Consider the following 19,158-nt stretch of genomic DNA (forward strand, 5'->3'; position numbering starts at 1 on the left):
AATGATAGGTATCTTCGCTTTTCGTTTTATATATCTGTTCTTATAGAAATTTTCGTCAACATACGTCGTTGGATAATTAGTACGTCAATAGAATTTAAAAACATTAAGCGTACAGTCAAAATTACACAAAAATACGATCTTGCTACGGTGAACCAAAATTTAAATTTTTTGATGTCAAGCAATACATAAATAATGATATCAATATGAAATTATTAAAATAATAGTTTATAGCACGATTACTCTTGAACGAAGTCGTGTTTTTATATTATGAAACCACAAAAGCTTTTTATATCTAATTCTGGTTATAAATTTTGCAAGAGGGTGTTGTATTTTTCATGCCTACTACTCACCTACTTAAAAATGTCTTCGAATCCGAAAAGAGGTAAACTGAAAAGGTTTCGTATGGATATGACTAAAGAGGAAAAAAAATTTTTTAAGAATTAAAATAATCCGTTATTATTATTTTCATGCAATTCACATTTTCAATTCAAAGTTTGTAAAAATAAAAATCAATAATAGAAGGATTTTTCGGGGTTAACTGTTGACAGTGGCTTCTTCCTTTTTTCGAATTTTCGGCAATCGAGGGCTCCGATCTCATTAAAACATTGGTGGACCGGTCGGACGGTAAAATAATCGTGATGCCCGGCGCTGGTCTGACGAGCGAAAAGACATCAGCTGTGGAGTTTCACGGATCGGCTAAAAAAGTGGAAAATACTGGCAGTGGTGTGGCCCACGATAGACACCTCGTGACTGACAAAAATATCGTAAAGTTGATGTTGAAGAATCTAAAAGGGATGCAAGAGCCAATTTGCTAAGTGTTATGAAATTACCACTCCATTAATAGCGTGCAATATGTGACTTTATAATTGTTGCATCACTTACATAGGTATTCGCGTAAAGAACTAAGCCTAGTTTATGGATAGCGAAAATTTACAATTGCTGTAAAAAAAGGGAAAAGGTACTTTCAAAAAATGCTAAAGTCAAAAGTAATCTGATCGAGAAAAGGAAAGACGCAGATGGCCGTCAAGAAGTTTAGTGGTAAGTACACGGAATCTCGCTCCAAATTCGAATTTCAAAAACTTCGATGAATTGGAGATTAGTTTCACTCTTGTCTTTTACTATTCTGAGCTCGGAAAATAAGAGACAGCTCTCCTTTCTCAAGTTCTTAAGCTCAACTACTCGAATATTTTCTAAAATTGCTCTTTGCTGAATTTCGAATTAGCTTTTTTGAGCTGCTAAAGTAATTACTGTTGTAAAACTTATTTTTAATGATTTGACAATATTTGAATGACCAATTTTCAGACCTTTAGTAAAATTTATGATCTTGAAGCGGCTGTTTCTAAAAAAAGGAAGAAAAAAATTGGTGACCCGTGAGGTTTTATTAATAGAAAATAAAAAACTGTAAAAAATAATATTATATTTTATATTGCGTACCAATAGGGCCTTTTTTTATTTTCGTCCGTGGTGCGTATACTACTTATTTTACAAGTCCTGGTGTCCTAGAGGAGAATATTTTCGTCCATGGAGCAGAGGGTAATGTCCAGTGACCAAGCACCAAAGACGTAAAAGATTAAATATTTTTAAGTGGTTACTGAGTTGGGCATGTATAATAAAATATGACACAATTTTTTGAATATAGCATATAGAATTTTATAAAAGATTATGCAGACTCACAGATGGTTTACAAGTAGAATATAATTCAATTAGTTCGCAATATCTCTAAACTCGGGAGACCCATTGCTCTTGTGGTAATTAAAACATTAAATATTAGCATTTTTGTGCACACATTTTCGATTATGTCAAGCGCATCTGCGATATATGTGTTTCGAATTATTCATTAAACCACGATTACATCAAGAGATTTTGGGCCATACACAAATCTAAAATAATTCAATTGATACAGATTTTTTTTTTTTCATCTTTTTAAATTTGCTCTTGTTTTTTAATTAGTTCGTTTGCTTATTATTATTTTAATAAGCAAAAAATGTGCTCGAGTAAAAAATTTTTTAAAACATCCAAAATTAAATTAAAATCCACATATTAAATTTAAAATAGTTGTATGTGAGACTTTGCTTAGCATAAACGGAGCCGAAATTTTAAATTTTTTTGAGAAAGTAACGTTGAAATACATCGATTACAAGAAATTCTTATTCACCTCAATGTTACACAAATTTGTTTGTCTCTGACATTTTGTTTCTGATTTATACCCTGTTTCAAGTCTAATTTTTTTTTTTTTTTTTGCTCAAAAAGCATGCAAGCACAAATTATAAATTTTTAAAGTTTTCTTTCAGAATTACAATTCGGAATTTTAATTTTGATTTACATCGATAAAAGAAACAATGGTCCCACTGTATTTGATTTTGTATATGTTTTGTGAATTGTTTTTAAATTACTTGCATTATTTAAAAATTCCGTTTAAATATGATAAAACTAATTCTGTACAAATAAATATTATTAATTATAAAAAGCGTTGAAAAATTATTCAACTGACATTTCATTTATTTCATTAAATGATTACCTGATCCCTTTGTTTCAATTGAGTTTTTATGCAATTTACTAATGAATATCATATAATAACTTGTTTTTTGATATCTAAGGTGCTGCCACGCAAAGTTTATTTGATGATTTTGCATTTTTCGTAATTTTTTTGTAATCGTCATTTTTACACTTTACACTATTTTCTCCCTCTGAATGAAGTTGTTCTAAATCTGGTGAAATTTTTATTATATTACACATTTATTAATTTATATGTTTGCTTTTATTTGGAAAATGAACTCTAGTAAAGTCACATGTACTTTTCCATTTTATCTCTAAATATGTACAGTTCAACGTATATAATTTTAATATATTATTTTCAATAAACTTTCACATTAATTTCATATCAGATAACATATAAAAGTATTATATCGAACGATGGAAACAATTTATTTATTTCAAGTTTTAATACGATAAAAGAGATAATTAACAGTTTAACCAATCCTCTCATATTTTGTAACAAAATATAATTTGTATTTATTTTGTAAGATCGATAGGTAAAATATTAGTGCAACTTCTAACAATAATATCTAAAGTAGAGCTACGTTGTAACAATCAAGCACACACATTTATATTTGTAAAAAAGATGACTTATTTTTCCACGTAGCAATATTCATTTTTATGTATATAACTTTATCAAGTGTGTTTTGTGTCAAAAGAAGATTGCATCTGGCACGTTTTTTCTCCCTTCCTTTTTTTTTTTTTTGTTTTTTGTTTTTTATTTTTTTTTTCAGTTGATACGTATAGTTTTCTTGGGCAATTGTAAGAAGACAAGGATGAGATTGTCAGTGCTATGTTGTTTTGCGCCGCAACATTTGGCCTACTGCCTGAATAATTAATTAGTCGAAAGATATAGATTTTCCTGTATGTCTGTATAACTTTTTATTAAAAGATACACCAGAGTCTCGATGGGCATTGATATTTTTCCCCCTTTTTGTATTATTTAAAAATTTGAAATATTATCTTTGTATATTATTAGTTTGGATCATCAAAATTTTGGAAAGTAATGAAACAGTTGTCGGTATACTGCAAAAAAAAAAAAAAAAAAAAAAAATTCACTATGTGATGCCATACGCTACGACTCTAACGATTCAGGGTTTCCCAACTACTTTCCTACAAAGGTTTATTCATCCAACTGTACTTACATATTAAACACTTAGCGCACTAAACTTCAATATCTTTTTTTTTCTTTAAATTGACAAATTTATAGAATTAGTTTTAACATATGTATATACATTTTTATTACTGTACAAGCAATAAAAAAGTATTCCTGTATCCCCTTAGTACTATTACAACCAACGCAATAAATAAATTACAATATTTGAAAGTTTTTTTGTTAGCGTGTCGTATTTGATTGATGGATTGCGTGGTAAAATAGAAGAAAAAACAAATGCTTTTTAATAAAACATCAGTTTTAATGAATCATGAAGTATGATTGCAAAGTAAAAAAAAAGTTACCTCGATCATTGTCATATATTAATTAACCCATTAAACATGTTTTTACATCCCTCATTTCTATTGATTTCTTAGTTCCATAATTGAATTTGGACAAGAGACGGTTTAATTATTTGATACAAAGTGTATTATTGTTATACTAAGCGTCATCGTGTATGATTAAAATTCACATGATATAGATTAGACACGCACGCTGATATTTAGCTGAGGCAATTGTGTTTAATAGTACAGTAAAAACGATATCTTATATATATCTGATATGTCATGTGTAAAGTGATCATAAATTGGACTTGATATTAATTTAAACTTGACTGGATAAAAAAATTACATTAATTTTAAAATCGTTAGTAATAGTTTGTTAATATTTATTATTCGTAATGAAAATTGTTCATAACAATGAAACAATATTAAAAGTACCATTTATTAAAAATAAAATTCATTTGTACTCAAGAGTTCCATCGTTTTATAAATTCTCGTTCACTTTGGTAATAGAAAGTGAATACTTTAGTTATACTTCATGCAAGTTTATTGCGTATGTGATTGTTCCTTTTAATATTTATGCAAATAAAAAGTAATTTCAATATTTAACGCACAGTACAGTTGTCCTCTTTTAAAATTAGATTCATGCTTGAATTATAACGTTACTCATGTATGAACTGATAAAAAGTTCAACAACTTTTACTTTTAAATAGATAGTTTAATTAAATTCATACTACGCACTTAATTAACATCATCGCTTGAGTACCTCCAACTTGTCTGAATTATAATCAAAATATAAAGTATATATGAATAAATTAAAAAAATTAAATTCACAACAAATATATATATGTGTTTGTGTTTATATGTACGTATGTTTACTGATCTTAATGGTATAAATACATTTTAGTATATATTAATTTTATATTTGTAAAAACACGCGCGATGTGCAGTATTTGTCGAAAACAAGCGACTTCTATTTTTAGTTTGTAAATAATGTACCTCTTCTTTTTATCTTTATAATAAAGTTTCACGTGTATGTACAAATTATGCACACGGCATCTCCGCGCGTACATAACAACTTTGTTAGGTATTTCACAATTTTGGTTTCATTCAATTCTGATATTACAGCAGACGGATCACATTTTCATACTCGTCGTAAAACTTTTGTGTAAACATTTATTTTACAGCCTAATCTTAGTAAAGTGGCACATTTAATTATCGGCGATTCTTAAAGTACGTTTTGTCGATGATAAAATGAAAATAAAAATCTGTGTGAATTTTTTAGAAATAAATAGAGACCTGTGCTTGGGAAAAAAGAAAAAAGTAGAAATATGTATCAGCATCAAAGGGGGAGAGCTCCATTTGCTTGATGAAAATAAAACAGACAGGGATGAAAATAAGAAAAAAAAAAAAAAAACGTGGTAGGAGGGAATCGGAGGCAAATCATCGATCAAACGTAAGCAAACCCGAGGGCCGTTTGTGCTCTTGGTCATATATATAACCGTTGGATTTGGATCGATAGCGTCACTTGGCTTTCATTTACCAATTGTTCCGCATCGCATACCGAGACTTGCGCTTTTTTTCATCCCTCCTACGAAACTAATATTTATTTAATGAGTTTAATGACAAATGTTTTCTTGTATTCACAAAGTTATCTTGGAAGATTATGTAGTAAAGTAACACTAAAAAAATTTGCAATGAAAATACAAAAACAATTTCCACGTACTTGTTACTTTTTTTTTTTTTTTTTTTTTTTCTTTGTAAGAAACTTAGTGTGTCATACGTCTTTGAAAATGTGTGCAGATAGAAAGCTTTTTCTTCAAGACTCGAGTCTCAAGTACATAACCAAAGTGCGGATATGAAAAGATAATTAAATTGCACTCACATCGCATCGTTTCGGAGTATCCATCGATTGGTCAATTGAAAAAATGTCATTTTTGATGGAACAAGAATATAGAATTCAAAACTCGGGAGTAAGATTATGGGCAATCCATTAAAAAAGAAGTACTAAAATAATATTTAAGGACTAGACAAGTCCAATCGACAGACTTAGTTAACTAATGATATACCCTATTTAGGATAGAGACGCGTATTTTTTACTTGCATTTTTTTTTCTTTTTTTTTTTTTTCTCATCTCACAAGGATGATCAGAGTCTCTAGTATTTTTTTTAAATTGTTCCTGCGCTAATGAGCGTACCGAGTTTCCCCATGAAAAGCTGCATTTATCGCAGTATCTGGACTTTTGCTAATACACATATATAGTGTCTACTTGTATTTTTTTTTGCTCCATTATTACACATTGGATATTCATAAAATTTGACATCGATTATCGCAAATATCGGCCGCTTATAATAATTGTTAATATTATTATTATTAATAATAGCTTATATAATAATTAACTTTGAGTCAAAGTTTCTCATGATTTGCTCTGCTCTACAGATTTCTAATTTTCTACAATGTATACATTTAAATATTTTCATTAGGATAGACTTAGGTGAAAAAGAGTCTTTGGAGGAAAATTGACTAGTATATATATATATATATATTTTTTTTTTTATCAGTTAACAAAGCTCTTGTTCTTCAACTCTTGGAGAAATAAACTCTGACAACCAAGAAATTTTTTTACCTTTTTCCTCAAATAGGAATAGGTATAATGTACCTCGCGTTATTTCAATATTTTCCATTCACACCATAAATGCAATTACGTATTTATTTAGTTTTTTCTTGAAAACTTAAAAAAAACCTTTTTTTTTTTACTTTGAATCATTATCGAACAACTCACAGGTACTCGCCCTGACGTCTTCTTGGTCATGCAGCCCATATTTTGCCAAATTTCCTCTGATCAGCGAAAAATCAGCATTAACAAACGCACAAGTCTCATTTTCCACATTCAGACCTCGCACGACAATATATTTTACATGCACCGTTACAGGGTAGATGGCCCTACCTGTTATACAGGGTCGTACAAAATTTTTTGAAGAAATATGCAATTTTTCAATGTATTAAAAAATCGAATGCATGTATAATTTTAAACATGTTAACTGTAAATTAAAATCAACAACATCGATGATTTACGGCGGTAAAACAAAAAAAATCGATTTTGTTTGTTTTATTGAACTCCCATGCAGGTAGTAGTCCGTGTCAGTGCTTGTTTCTGAGGCGTCAAACTCCATACACGAGCACTAATTCAAAGGTTGAAAAAGTTTTAACTTTAATACGCGTAAAATAGGTAACTTGAAAATCATTTGTTTTTTTCGTAAAAATAGAATTTTACCGACTGAAGTTTACACCAATAAAATATTTGCATCATCCCAACAATTTGTACAATAACATCGTAATCCTTTAGTAACATGGCCATCCACCCTGTAATATACGATACTCGTTCTCTGCTGTACCAAGAAAATTGTTCCTAACTTGCTGGTGCTCTCGCAAATATACATAATACATATATAACTTTTTCCCCGAACTTTTGATGGATGTTGTTACTTTCGCGCTCGAAAACCCATTTGGACAGTTATACGATCGACAAAGTATAATACCTATACATATATATCATCGAGAGTACGAAGTAAGAGCCTCGACATTGCAAAGTAGAAGGAAATTTTGGAAAACCCCGTATTCGTGTACACTTTCGAAGCACCGAAAAGGAACAGAGTGAGCGAGTAGAAAAAAAAAGAGAACCAACCACGGCGCAACTTTTTTGAGCCCCAAATCCCTCCGGGCCGTGGCTTCAGAGCGGCTCGGCTTTTCGCGCCGCCATCTTGGCCGCCCTGGTCGCCAGAGCCCCCAGCGAGCAAACCAGCCCCGTCAGGGTCTCCCAAAACGTGGTCCTGCGCCTCTTGCCGTACCCCAAGGAGGAGGTGGAGTAGTAGTACCCGTTGCCGGTCTGCCGGTACGGGTGCCCGTGGAAAGCCGGTGGCGCCCCCTGGTCCGTGGCCCCGCTCGTTTGGCTGTGGGCCGAGTTGGAGCGCGAGTCACGGGCCATCATCTGCACGTTGCTCAGCCTACGGTCCATCATGTTGACGAGGTTCTCGTGCACCCGCGGATCGGCGTCGAACAGTCCCAGCCTATTGTGGTGGTAATAACGCTGCTGCTGGGGACTCGGGGGTAATTGTCGTCGCGCGGTGGAGCCCTGCTGGTGGTGCGGTTGGCCGAGGACGCGCCCCACCCGTCAGGCGTACTCGGTGTCCGTGGACGCGGACCGCTCGAGGTGACCCGGGGTCGGTTGCTGCTGGCTCTGCTGGGGCTGCTGGCCTCCCGGGACCGGTGGCCCAACCACCGAGTGCGTCGGCTACACCAACAAAGACGTATTGTATTAAAAAAAAAAAAAAAAAAAAATACGCCACCACGAAGCTCCAATAGTCGCGAGTATTGATTAAGAACGCACCGATTGCTGGGTCTGGGCCTGGGCGTAGGCCAAGCTCTTCTGGTAGCTGAATATCTGTCTCTCGAGGCTGTAGTTCTCGGCCTGGAGGGCGGCTATCTCGCGGCGCATCTGTTGATTGTGCACCCGGCAGACATCGTCGTACTTGTGATAGGTGGCCTGGAAGAGCAAGTGCGACTCGTTCCACTCGATGCGCACCCTAATCTGGCCCTTTTCCGTCACGAAGGGACAGTGCTCGTTCTCGACCTCGTGCACCCCCAGCGACGTTTCCATGATTATTCCCTCGTCGGCCGCCTCTTGGGCGTAGTACCGGCTGAACGGGGCCCCCGGGAGGCTCACCACTTCCGTGTGCGGCTCCTCGCCCCGTATGAGGTAAGCCGTCCAGCTCATGTACCTATATATGCAGTTTCATCGTCATTGTATGGCTCGAAACGGCAAAATATATACATACACATCGGATTGAAATTTCGTATAGTTGTGGGCAAGTGGATAATATGCTAGCTAGGGAGTATAATTGCGATGAGCATAATATTATGTACAAGGGTGTATACCTGAGGTGGTTGCGCGGCACGTTGTGTATGTCCTTGTAGACGAGGTGTAGCCTGACGGTGTCCGAGTGTAGATCGGCGCGTATGGCCCAGGCTTGCTTGTCGCGGTCGTAGCAAGGACTGGCGGGTAGGAGGCCGGGTCCGAGGGCCTGCACCGTGACCTCGGACATCGTGCGGGCCTCGAACATCTCGAGGCTCACGGTGAGCACGTTCTTGTGGGCGACGTCGGGCCAGCGGACCCGGGGCTGCCAGCCGAAGCCCCTGCCCTCGTCGTCGGAGAGGTCGTCTATGGGGCCCGACTCGATGCGCCGCTCGCCCTCGCCGAGGCTCACCATGTACCGCACCCGGCACCGGTGGTCGAAACCCGTCAGTCGCACCAGGTACACGCTCAAACGGCCGCTCTCACCGGTTGACCGGCCGACCTCGGCTTCCTTGTTGCCCGACGGGTACACCACCACGTTCCAATCGAAGCCACCAAACGTGAAGTAACTCGTCTCGAGTTTGCTCGGCTTCGACTGACCGGCCGTGAACACCCCCGACGGCATCCGCACCTGCGTGTGGTCGAGAGGCATACGTATCAGTGGTTTCTCTCACGTGACTTTCGGATAATGCACTTTTGCTCATTTTGTTAGTTTTTTTTTTTTTTTTTTTTTTTTTTCACCCACGACAACTTGAATTCTTCGTAGTAGTGTGTCAACTGGGGTGAAATTTGCCATTATTGGAGTTTCAATTCGATTTTAATTAATAAATCATAAAAAGTGGGGTAAAATCAGGTTGGCTTTGTACCAATTAGTTAATAAAAATTGATCAGATCTGAATAAAAAAAAAATCTATATTGATTTTCATTTGCGATTGACAGATGACAATAGGGGCGCCGAAATAAACGTCAATTTTTCAAAGCCCGCGTCCCCGTCAAAGGGCTCTTGAGCAAATACCCCGTACGTATATACGTACATATACAGATCGGAGCAAAGGTCGTGTCTCGGCATTTGTGTTCCCTCCACAAAGGGTTCCCGGGAGCGAGTCAAATGTTTGCCCAAGAGCTCGGCATAGCCCCTATTTCAAGCTCCACAGGACTCTTTTGCCGAGCCATTGTTCCACGCTTTAATTTTGGAAAAAACGCGTCTACATGACCATCAATTTTTTGCTCTTTATACTTTCAACGCGAATCCGTTGGGAACGTTTTATCGCAATAAACAAATTTCAAAAAGACCACATATATGATAGTTTCACTCCAAACTCGATTGTTTTCTTACATGATCGCATAAAAAAACGTATAAACGTGGGAAAGGTAACTGCAGTCATAAAAACCATCAAATAAAATTTGATTGAACCCCGCAGTTATATTGCACAATATTTATTGGTGTTTAATATACGCGTATGTAAAATGGCACAGGGTATATAGGCAGAAAAAAAAAAAAAAGGTAAAATTGGTGTAGATGATTGCTGTATACCATCACGAAGTAGAAACTCACGGGGGACTGTAAAATGGCGTTGTAAAAATGATGAGTGAAACCAACCTCGCTGGTAAAAATGGTGCGAACATTGGACATGGAGAGCTCGAGCTGGAACTCGCCATTGGGATCGGCAAAGTTCCTACTGTAGAGCTCAGAGACGGATATGTACTTGCGATTGCCCTGGGCGGGCGCGTCGTAGGTGAACTTGACGCGCTTGCCGCTGAAGCCCTCGTTGACGGAGAAGTGCTCGCGATTCAGCAAAGTGAAGGTGAAGTCGACGTAGACGCGCACCCCCGGGGCCGCGCCCCGCCAGACCAGGTAGACCCCGAGCACCTGCCGATCAGAGACAGAACGTTTGTTTCTACCGCGCTTCTGCTGCAACACAGAAACAGAGGGGACAGGGGCACACCCCCAGGGACCAGAAGCGCGGCAGTAGTTAGATTTTCTTTTTTTTTCAGTCTTTATTTATTTATTTTTTTTTTTTCATTGGACACTTGTTCGTTCCTCCAACCCCGAATCTGCGGTTGGTGAGACCAATGGGCAGAGGGGGTCCGCGAGGAGACGAACAAACTCCAGATATACAGCTCCTGGGGCTTTTCACGACGACCTTTTTTCCATCTACACTTTCTGGCCCTCTGTTTTTTACCTCCGCTCATCGTCGCTCGACACTGGCTTCTCTTTCTTTGCTTCTCCGCTGTGTGCGCGTAGGTACATAGCTTCTGCGCACAGTAGCGAATGTTAATTTTCATTTTGTTTTTTTATTTGTTTTTCATCAATCAACTAATTTCTAGCACATTCCGGTATCGCTATGCAAGTCAGGCTAAAGTGGTTTGAGCGCATATTTTGTCTGCATCATCGGAGACTCGTGAGTTGTATAGAGAAAGAGAGAAAAAGCCAGAGAGACAGGGGAAAGAGAGAATTTTCGCATTACAAGTGCACAAAAGGGAATCGACCATGCAATTGAGGTATACGTATGCATATAATATAGGGCAATCATTTTTAGACTTACGGGTTTATGCAAGACAGACTCGAGTAAGAGCCCATACCAGAAATTTTATTTATTTCGTTAAGTGCGAGTGTCACGATGCTTTTGGTACTTTATCTACGTAAAATCGATAGTTGTATTAATGCAAAAAGTAGAGCACGTGCTTGTATTATCTATGGATTGTTGAAGGGAAAGTGGAAAAAAGTTTCATGAAAAACCCAGTTGCAGTAAGTATATAATAGTTACGTCGTTCCTTCAGACATGTAGCGACAGAGTCTTTGTAGCGCATCGTTTTATCGATCGTCAAACTGTTTGAAGAAACGACGACAGTACAGAGGAATATTACATCGTGACGTATAGGAATACGCTTCAAATGAAATGGTAAAAAATGTGCCATTTCTTCACGATGTAATATTTTTCACTAGTGACGTAGAAGATTAATATATATATATATAGTATACGATACAGTATGCAAAGGTGAAATAAAGATTTTCAAGTATAGAGTATAGCAAAAGGTCGGTGAAAAAATGCAAGAGCAGAGACACATGTAAGAAAAGGGTGTGAAAAAATAGAGAAAAAAAATAATGTTTCGTCTACAATGCTCTTCAAGTCTCTAATAATGTACGCTTGCATAGTATATGTAATTGTTATACGATACACGACTCACGTCCTTGAGCATTTGGGAAGAGAGAGACAAAAGAAAACAAGTAAAAATTAGAAATCAATTGATCTCAGGGACCCTTCGTGAATCAGCTAAATGTTTATTTGAAAAAAAAAAAAAAAAAAAAAAAAAAAAAAAAAAAATGGTCACACATATATGGATGTTTTTATGGTAACTTTACCTTTTCGCCCCTGGAGAAGGCGACGGCCCATTTTTGAAAGCCGCACACGAGCTCCTTGCTGGTGACGTCGCGCTCGGGGTCGCGCACGACGCTTCTGGTCACGACGAACGAAAAGACTCGCGTGCCGCTCCGATCGGGCAGCTGGGCGAACCTGTACAGCAGCGCCATCACCGCATCATGCGATTCTCGCCACCTCGCGCTTCTGAAACAGCACAAATTGGAAATTAATATAAAAACGTTGTTTACTCCCTCACATTGTACAAACACACGTATACGTATGGAAAAATCGTGTTTTCCCAGTGCACTTTCGGTCGTACAATTTTATAGTCACGGAGGGTAATTTCTCCGCCCGTTTTCTCAAAGCGCAATAACGAAAGAAAAAGAGGGAGGGGGAAAAAAAAACCTTGCAATATATGTATACCGGGAGCTACTTTCACGCGCATCGATCGACCCCCCCCCTCCCCAATCGCCTCATTTTGTCGCACTGACTTGCCGTATCGTCAAATCACCTCGTAATCTTCACGACCCACCCATGGTCCGTTCAATAAAAATTCGCTATCGGCGACAATGTGTGCGCGCGTACTCTGAAGAGATAAAGTAAACAAACAATGTGAAACAAAAAAAAATCGCAAAAGCCCAACAGATACGAAATTCCAGTGAAATTCTAACCTCCCCAAGTTTACCAATTAAAAAAGAAAAAAAAAAAAAAAAAAAAACAAATAAATAAAGCAATAAAGAGAGTTTAAAACTAAAACTAAAAAAAAAAAAAATGGCGAAAATAGCGGAAGAGGAGAAAAAACTGTTCAATGGCCAGGTGTTGTACCGCGAGTGGGGAAGGCGGTTCACGACGCTGCAACAGTACCTCAAGGGAATACACTACTACGAGTTGTCGACCGAGCACGGGGACGACAATTTCCTCTGGACCCTCCTGGGGCTCAGCGAGGCGCTCAAACAGTCCGGGCAGTTCGAGAAGGCCGCCCAAGTTGCCGAAAAATGCATGAGCATAGGTTACCATTGGCACTGCTCCTTAATGTTACAATTGCACCGGTTAACCCTTCCCATACGAGATTCAAAAGCGAAACGCAGAGAAAAAGTGTGGCACCCCCCACGCGCCAGATGATGATTAATACACCCCAATCAAGGGGGTACCCCTGTCGTTTTAACGTTAATGTATAAATTTCAAAAGACAATTCATCATCCGCCTCCTCGTTAATCATCCTCCCGACTGTTCCGGCGATTAATTTCTTCTTGCCGCGCTAATTATATCGCGCGGCGTTTCAATTTTTTTTTTTTTCTTTTTCAATATCTTTATAAACGCTGCAACATACACAAGGTATCGGATGATTGAAAAACTGCTTCGGTGCGGCAAAGTGCACAAACTTTGGACCGCTTGGTCAATTTCAGCTGAGCAAAGAGGCGGTCAGCTTCACCAACGTGTATTGATGGATCTTGTACACGGAGAAGCGAAGATTTTTATATATATATATATATATATATATATATATATATGTACGCTAAGCCGGTGTATTTCGCAAAGTCGATGATACACTTGGCAAGGGGAAGAGGATGAATTTCGGCTTTCCGGACTCATCCTCGATTGCGGCTTCGATTTTTATTGTCGGCGCTTTGGGGCTGCGATGCAATACACTGCTCGTGGATTTGTCGGGTGAATCGAAGCCCAAGAGGTGGAAAGTCGCGATAAAGATATCTTTGTTGTACCATCTCATACATGAGATGGGATATGCAACGTATGTTTTCAACGATTGTATACTTGGTAACTTACACTTGGAATTTTTCGTATTTACGATGCTAGCAGCGATACCATCTAATCACATCCTCTAAGGGTACCTCCTTCTTAGTGTTCTTAGAGTAGTATTTTTGATTGTCATTTTTCGATTTCACATATTTTGATTGAAATAAAAAAAATCCAATTCTCGCTACGACGGGTACATTATTATTATTTTTTTTTTCAATCGATCAAAGAACCACTCAATTTACCGACGATCAAGCGACCCCTAATCATATCCCCCGCCTCCAGAAAAGAAAAAAAATCGGTCAACACAGCACACACCCCTCCCCGTTATATCAAACGAGAGCTGACAAATCACTTGACAACGCACTCGATGAATCTTCCATTGTCCCCCTCCCCGGCACAGATTTGGATTCTCCGAGCGCGCTCCACCCCACACCCCGTACACCACAAAACCTGCACTATCGAAATTCTCCAATAACGAAGCATCGACCGACCAGAGTACGACGCGGAATAAATTACACCAGCTCCTCGACCCTCTTTTTTTTTTCCTTTTACGCGCGACTGCCCCGATTTAATTAAGAATCCCGTCCCCCCTCCGGTGGGAAACAAGTAGTTCAACAGCACAATTGGGAGAACGAAAAAAAAAAAAAACCACTCCCCCTCCATTCTTATTAAAAGATACGTGCACACGTACACAGACCCAAGCCACTTGGGGGCGTACTACACGCGCATGGAGGCGCTGTTCGACATAGCCGAGTTTTGCGAGAGCCTCGTGTACGCTCACCGCGGCCTGAGGCGTCGCAGGCACTTCAAGAATGCAGTACTGCTCGCCAACGGCACCGTCGACAACTGCGTGGGCGCCAACGTCTCGGCCGACGTGGTCCGCCAACTGCAGCCGTGGATCGCCCAGCTCGAGGCCCACCGGCGCGACCTCCTGGACAAGCTCAACGAGGAGGAGGACGAGTTCGAGGGTATGAGCCCCAACCACCTCAGTTGAGCGCGAGGTCTCGCTGACGCTGGTAATCTCCCCGTGGCAGGTATCGACGAGGATCAGGACAAGTTCAAGGTCGACGACCCGGAGGCCAGACTGGTGGAGCGGCACCGCAAGCTCGACCGGAGGATGGCGAGCCTGTACCTGGGGCCGAGCTGCAGCGACAAGGGCTTCCTGAAGGGCCTCGTGAGACACAGGGCCCTACCCTCGGCTAACAAAGGGGGCAGCGTTCTACTGGTGGCCGAGACGCGGGACTTCCTCGACAGGCTGCAGAGCCAGCAGGACGCGCTGAGGACGCGCAAGCCCTTATACGTGGTGCGGGCCCAAGCAAGGGCGGCGTTGACGGTGGCCCGGCTCGAGGAGAACTGGCGGGAGGTGCTGCTGAGGCGCTGCTTGGCCAGGAGGATGGCCTACTTTATGCTGCGCGGCCTCCACGAGGCCAGGCTGTGCCGGGACTACCCGAGCTTCTTCCGGTACGGTTGGTCTGGTGCTGTCACCAAACGGGACTTGTACATGTTTACGCGGGCACAGGTTGGTGGAGCGGGCCAGGGACAGGATGGAGGAGTTGGGGGACTGGCTGTTGCCGGGGCGCGAGATGTTCCTCGAGGGGTTGTACCGCATGGTGGCGCGGGCATACCTCGACCCGCGGAACTTGCAGCGCCTGTGCGGGGAGTCGGAGGCGAGGCAGGAGGCGTACCTGCGCCGAGCCCTGGGACTGAGGTTGCGGGGTAAGCTGCCGCGGGACAGCGAATTGGCTTGGCCGAGGTGTCTGGACGTGAGGGCCGCCCTCGACAAGTGCAGGTGGAGGCTCGCCCTGGCCAGCGGGCCGCTCGAGATACTCTGGATCTTTCACGAGCTGTGCAAGCACTTTCTGCAGATACGCAGATACGACCTGGCCAGGTGTGTATACCCGCGGGGGTGCATACTTTTGGGATACTTCTTGCCCGGGAATTTCCGATATTAATCTTACGCCCGAGCTTCAAAACACTCCAGCATTCCAAGGAATTTGGATTAAAATTGCAAAAGGTCGGGCTGTACAATAATCGGCAGGCTTGGGCTATACACTCGTTTTATATATTTTTTCAACATTTTTCCAGATAATAAAGTTCATTCTTTTCGTTGAAAAATTATTACAATATTGATAAAAAAAATTTTACATTTTCATGTCAAAGTTTGTTGCACAAAAACCAATGAATACACAATATTATCACAAGATATCACACGTATCGAAAAGTTATGTTGCAAAAAAAAAAAAAAAAAACTGAAAAACTATCCACATCCAAGTCGGGTTGTAGTCCGTAGAAAAAAAAAAAAAAAAAAAAAGTAATAAAGACGTAGTAAATTATTTTTTGTTGTTTTCCCGATCCTGAGCGTCCACTTGGTGATAAATGCAAGACATTTGTGAAAAACGTGTATAAATTAGCCAGTTTGTCGGCGAGTAATCAATATTTTTGTTCCGAAATGAAAAATAACGAGCTCAATCTTGTTCGGAAAACAAAATATTAAAAAAAAAAAACCTTGCAGGTTCTACTCGAAAAAAGCGCGCGACTTGGGCCTCGAGTCGGGTCACGAGGAATGGGTGCTCAACGCCAATCACATCCTGTTGCGCATCGAACTGGCCCAGATGAACAAGCCCGAGGCGAAAGAAGCGGCCGTGGTGGCCCTCGAGTCCGCCCGGAAGCTCGGGGTCGACTTCCTCGTGGACTTTTACGAGCGCGCCGTCGAGTACGTCGACCAGTTGGACTTTGGCCACGGCCACGAGGACGACGGCATCGGCACGCGGGTCAACAAGATGCTCGGACTCGCCCCCGACGACCTGAGGCCCCGACTGCGCCTACTCCTGCGGGCCATGGACGCGGTACCGGCCAATAGACGCCTGTCGGTCATGCCCGGCTGCAAGCCCAAGGACAGCGGGATGCCCAGCAACAAGCCCTCCGTCGCCCCTAGGCCCCCCGGGGACATGGAAGCCGAGGCGAGGAGGAAGATGCTCCGGAAGTACGCCCCCAGCAAGAGGATACTCGGGCTCATCGACTTTGACGACTACGACTGAACCTCCCCAAGTGGATGGCTGTTTTGTCCTACTGTTAGCCCAACATGTATTTGGGTACATTATATATTATATGATCGTGTTTGTTGTCACTGTAATCGTACAGGCGAATGTGCGGGAATAAAAAGCGTTTGATGAAAATACAGGCTAACGTGTCTTTTATTATTCCGCGAAAGGGAAAAAAGGAGGGGGCATTTTTGGCGGGCAAAACAATTTTTTTTATCGTACCCCTCCACTCGTTGATATTTCAATTTGACGCGCCAGCCTTTGAAAGCCTGCTTCCATCGTATCTCCATCCTTTCAGGCTCCAAACAAAAAATAAATTTAAAAAAAATATCTTGCCTATCAAACTGAACAAAGGCGCGCGTCCAGTATAATAAAGAAATCCTTTTTAATAAAAATCCCCCCAAAATGAAAATACCAAACCACCCCCTTCCCACCGCCGCTTGAAGCCTTTTATGGATTTTAAAAATTTTTCCAGAATAAAGTGCATTTTTTTTGTCGGCAAAAACCGAAAAAAGTTTTTTTAAACGCATCAAAGTTTATTTTGAAACAAATTGTTTGAAACGCTTTGATTTTCTTTGTCTTTTCGTGCGAAAAATTGTAATGCCCTTGATTGTAATTGTTTTCCAGCATAAAAAAAAAAAAAAAAAAAAAACGCGTGCCCGAGTCCGGGTGCACTTGTACTTCGATCGAAGGAAACAAAAAAAAATCATCGAAAGACGTAGGGCTACCTTCACTCGCCACCGGTCTTCGACAGCTGCCAAACCCAAGTTCCCTCGCACACATCAGAAAACCGAGTCGTATACAGCTACTGTGCGGCGCGTCATGTCTCCGGCAGGCTCGAGCAAACGTCGCCGGCGCTCCGGGATCCCTGTGCTGCCGGACGTTATACTGAAGGAGGACCACCTGGGCGAACTCGGCGAGCCTCGGGTCGTGATCGCCGAGGTCGAGGCCAGGACCGCCAGGTCCAAGGACAACCGGGGCTACAGCCGCGCCCGTGCCAACGAACTGCACCGCGAGGCCGATCGGCTCTACTACAAGTATACACGCTCGAATCCTTCCCCCCCCCCACACACGGAACTTCCTGTACCCAAATGAATATCATTTCACGCCCGTTGGCTCGATGTCTCCGGTCGATCGGACGCGTGACGCGTAGCGAAATCTGTTTTGACGTCCGATGAAAAATCGATTTCGCGTCGATGCGCGTCCCAACGATGAACTTGAATGAAAGTGATGACGCGCGCGAGGTTACAATATTACAGTGGACTGCACACGTGTATAGGTATATAAAACGGCACAGTTAAGAGGAGGGAACTCCATCTCGATGATACACGCGAAGCCTTGAAATATATATTTTACGATGGAAACTTTTCACCCGATGTGTTACGCGTATATATACTACCGGTAGTATTACATAGTTGACCCTCTTTGCGCGCACTCGCGCTAGTTGCAACATGTGTTGGCTATTGGCTGTAAAAAACGGGGAAAAAAACTTTTACGAGTATTAAGCGACACGGTTCGGTGTATGCAGCCGAGTATGTACGCGTGAGAAAGTTATTTCGAGTTTAATTTATCACTTTCACCGAGACTCGAGCTAAATCGCTACATTACGGGTGCATCGTATCAGTATCGCAGTGTCGAGCGATGATTCTAAAATTTCACGTATACGAGTGGATTTGTACAATTTGATGCAGTTGGATAAAAAAAACGAAATGATATTTTCATGTAAGTCAAAACAACCCACATAGTGACACTCATCGATCTTGCAGGTATAGCCACACCAACGAGGCATTTGATGAACAAAAGTACTAGATAAGCTACAAGAATTAACTATTGTTCCTTTATTCCACGTATGACTTATGGATATAAATTTTGTACAATAAAATACAATAAAAATGTGATATTAAAAAAATAAAGAATATGGACAATACCCATGCAGGGACGGCCCTTGAAACGAAAAAAAGTGCCACGTAAAGCTGAAATTAGTTTGTTTTAAGTTATCAACAAACTAGTATACATATACAACCAACGCGTAATTAACGGTGACAATAAAAAAAAAAAAAAAAAAAAAAAAATTCCACAGAGGAGACTACGAGTCGGCGCTCGCGCTTTACCACCGCGCCACCCGGCTGTACCCGCACGAGGCGACCCACGCAGTGGCGGCCCGGCGCACCGAGGC

The 19,158-nt window shown here is 40.9% G+C and overlaps 2 protein-coding genes across 3 annotated transcripts; one reads left to right on the forward strand and one right to left on the reverse strand.

Moving 5' to 3' along the window:
* Window positions 1–8,125: 8,125 nt before the first annotated feature.
* On the reverse strand, window positions 8,126–12,381 carry LOC106646931 (uncharacterized). Of its 2 annotated transcripts, none has more exons than XM_089591448.1 (5): window positions 12,186–12,381; window positions 10,422–10,691; window positions 8,905–9,452; window positions 8,357–8,747; window positions 8,126–8,197 (listed from the first exon to the last, which is right to left on the reverse strand). In XM_089591448.1, the coding sequence occupies exons 1-5, from the start codon at window positions 12,351–12,353 to the stop codon at window positions 8,141–8,143; spliced, it is 1,434 nt and encodes a 477-aa protein (XP_089447574.1). In that variant the 5' UTR covers window positions 12,354–12,381; the 3' UTR covers window positions 8,126–8,140. The 2 variants fall into 2 exon arrangements, with proteins under 2 accessions (XP_089447574.1, XP_014218644.2); XM_014363158.2 differs by having other exon boundaries at window positions 8,126–8,260.
* Window positions 12,382–12,954: 573 nt separating this feature from the next.
* LOC106646165 (outer dynein arm-docking complex subunit 4-like) lies at window positions 12,955–16,979 on the forward strand. Its single transcript, XM_089590851.1, has 5 exons — window positions 12,955–13,192; window positions 14,637–14,909; window positions 14,976–15,402; window positions 15,461–15,829; window positions 16,454–16,979. Exons 1-5 carry the CDS (start codon window positions 12,955–12,957, stop codon window positions 16,977–16,979), a joined length of 1,833 nt encoding a protein of 610 aa, XP_089446977.1.
* The last annotated feature ends 2,179 nt before the right edge of the window (window positions 16,980–19,158 follow it).

The sequence above is a fragment of the Copidosoma floridanum genome, unplaced genomic scaffold (genome assembly GCF_036245765.1).
Source record: "Copidosoma floridanum isolate Cflo_tuat_1 unplaced genomic scaffold, Cflo_Japanese_pri ptg000013l, whole genome shotgun sequence".
Classification (NCBI taxonomy): domain Eukaryota; kingdom Metazoa; phylum Arthropoda; class Insecta; order Hymenoptera; family Encyrtidae; genus Copidosoma; species Copidosoma floridanum.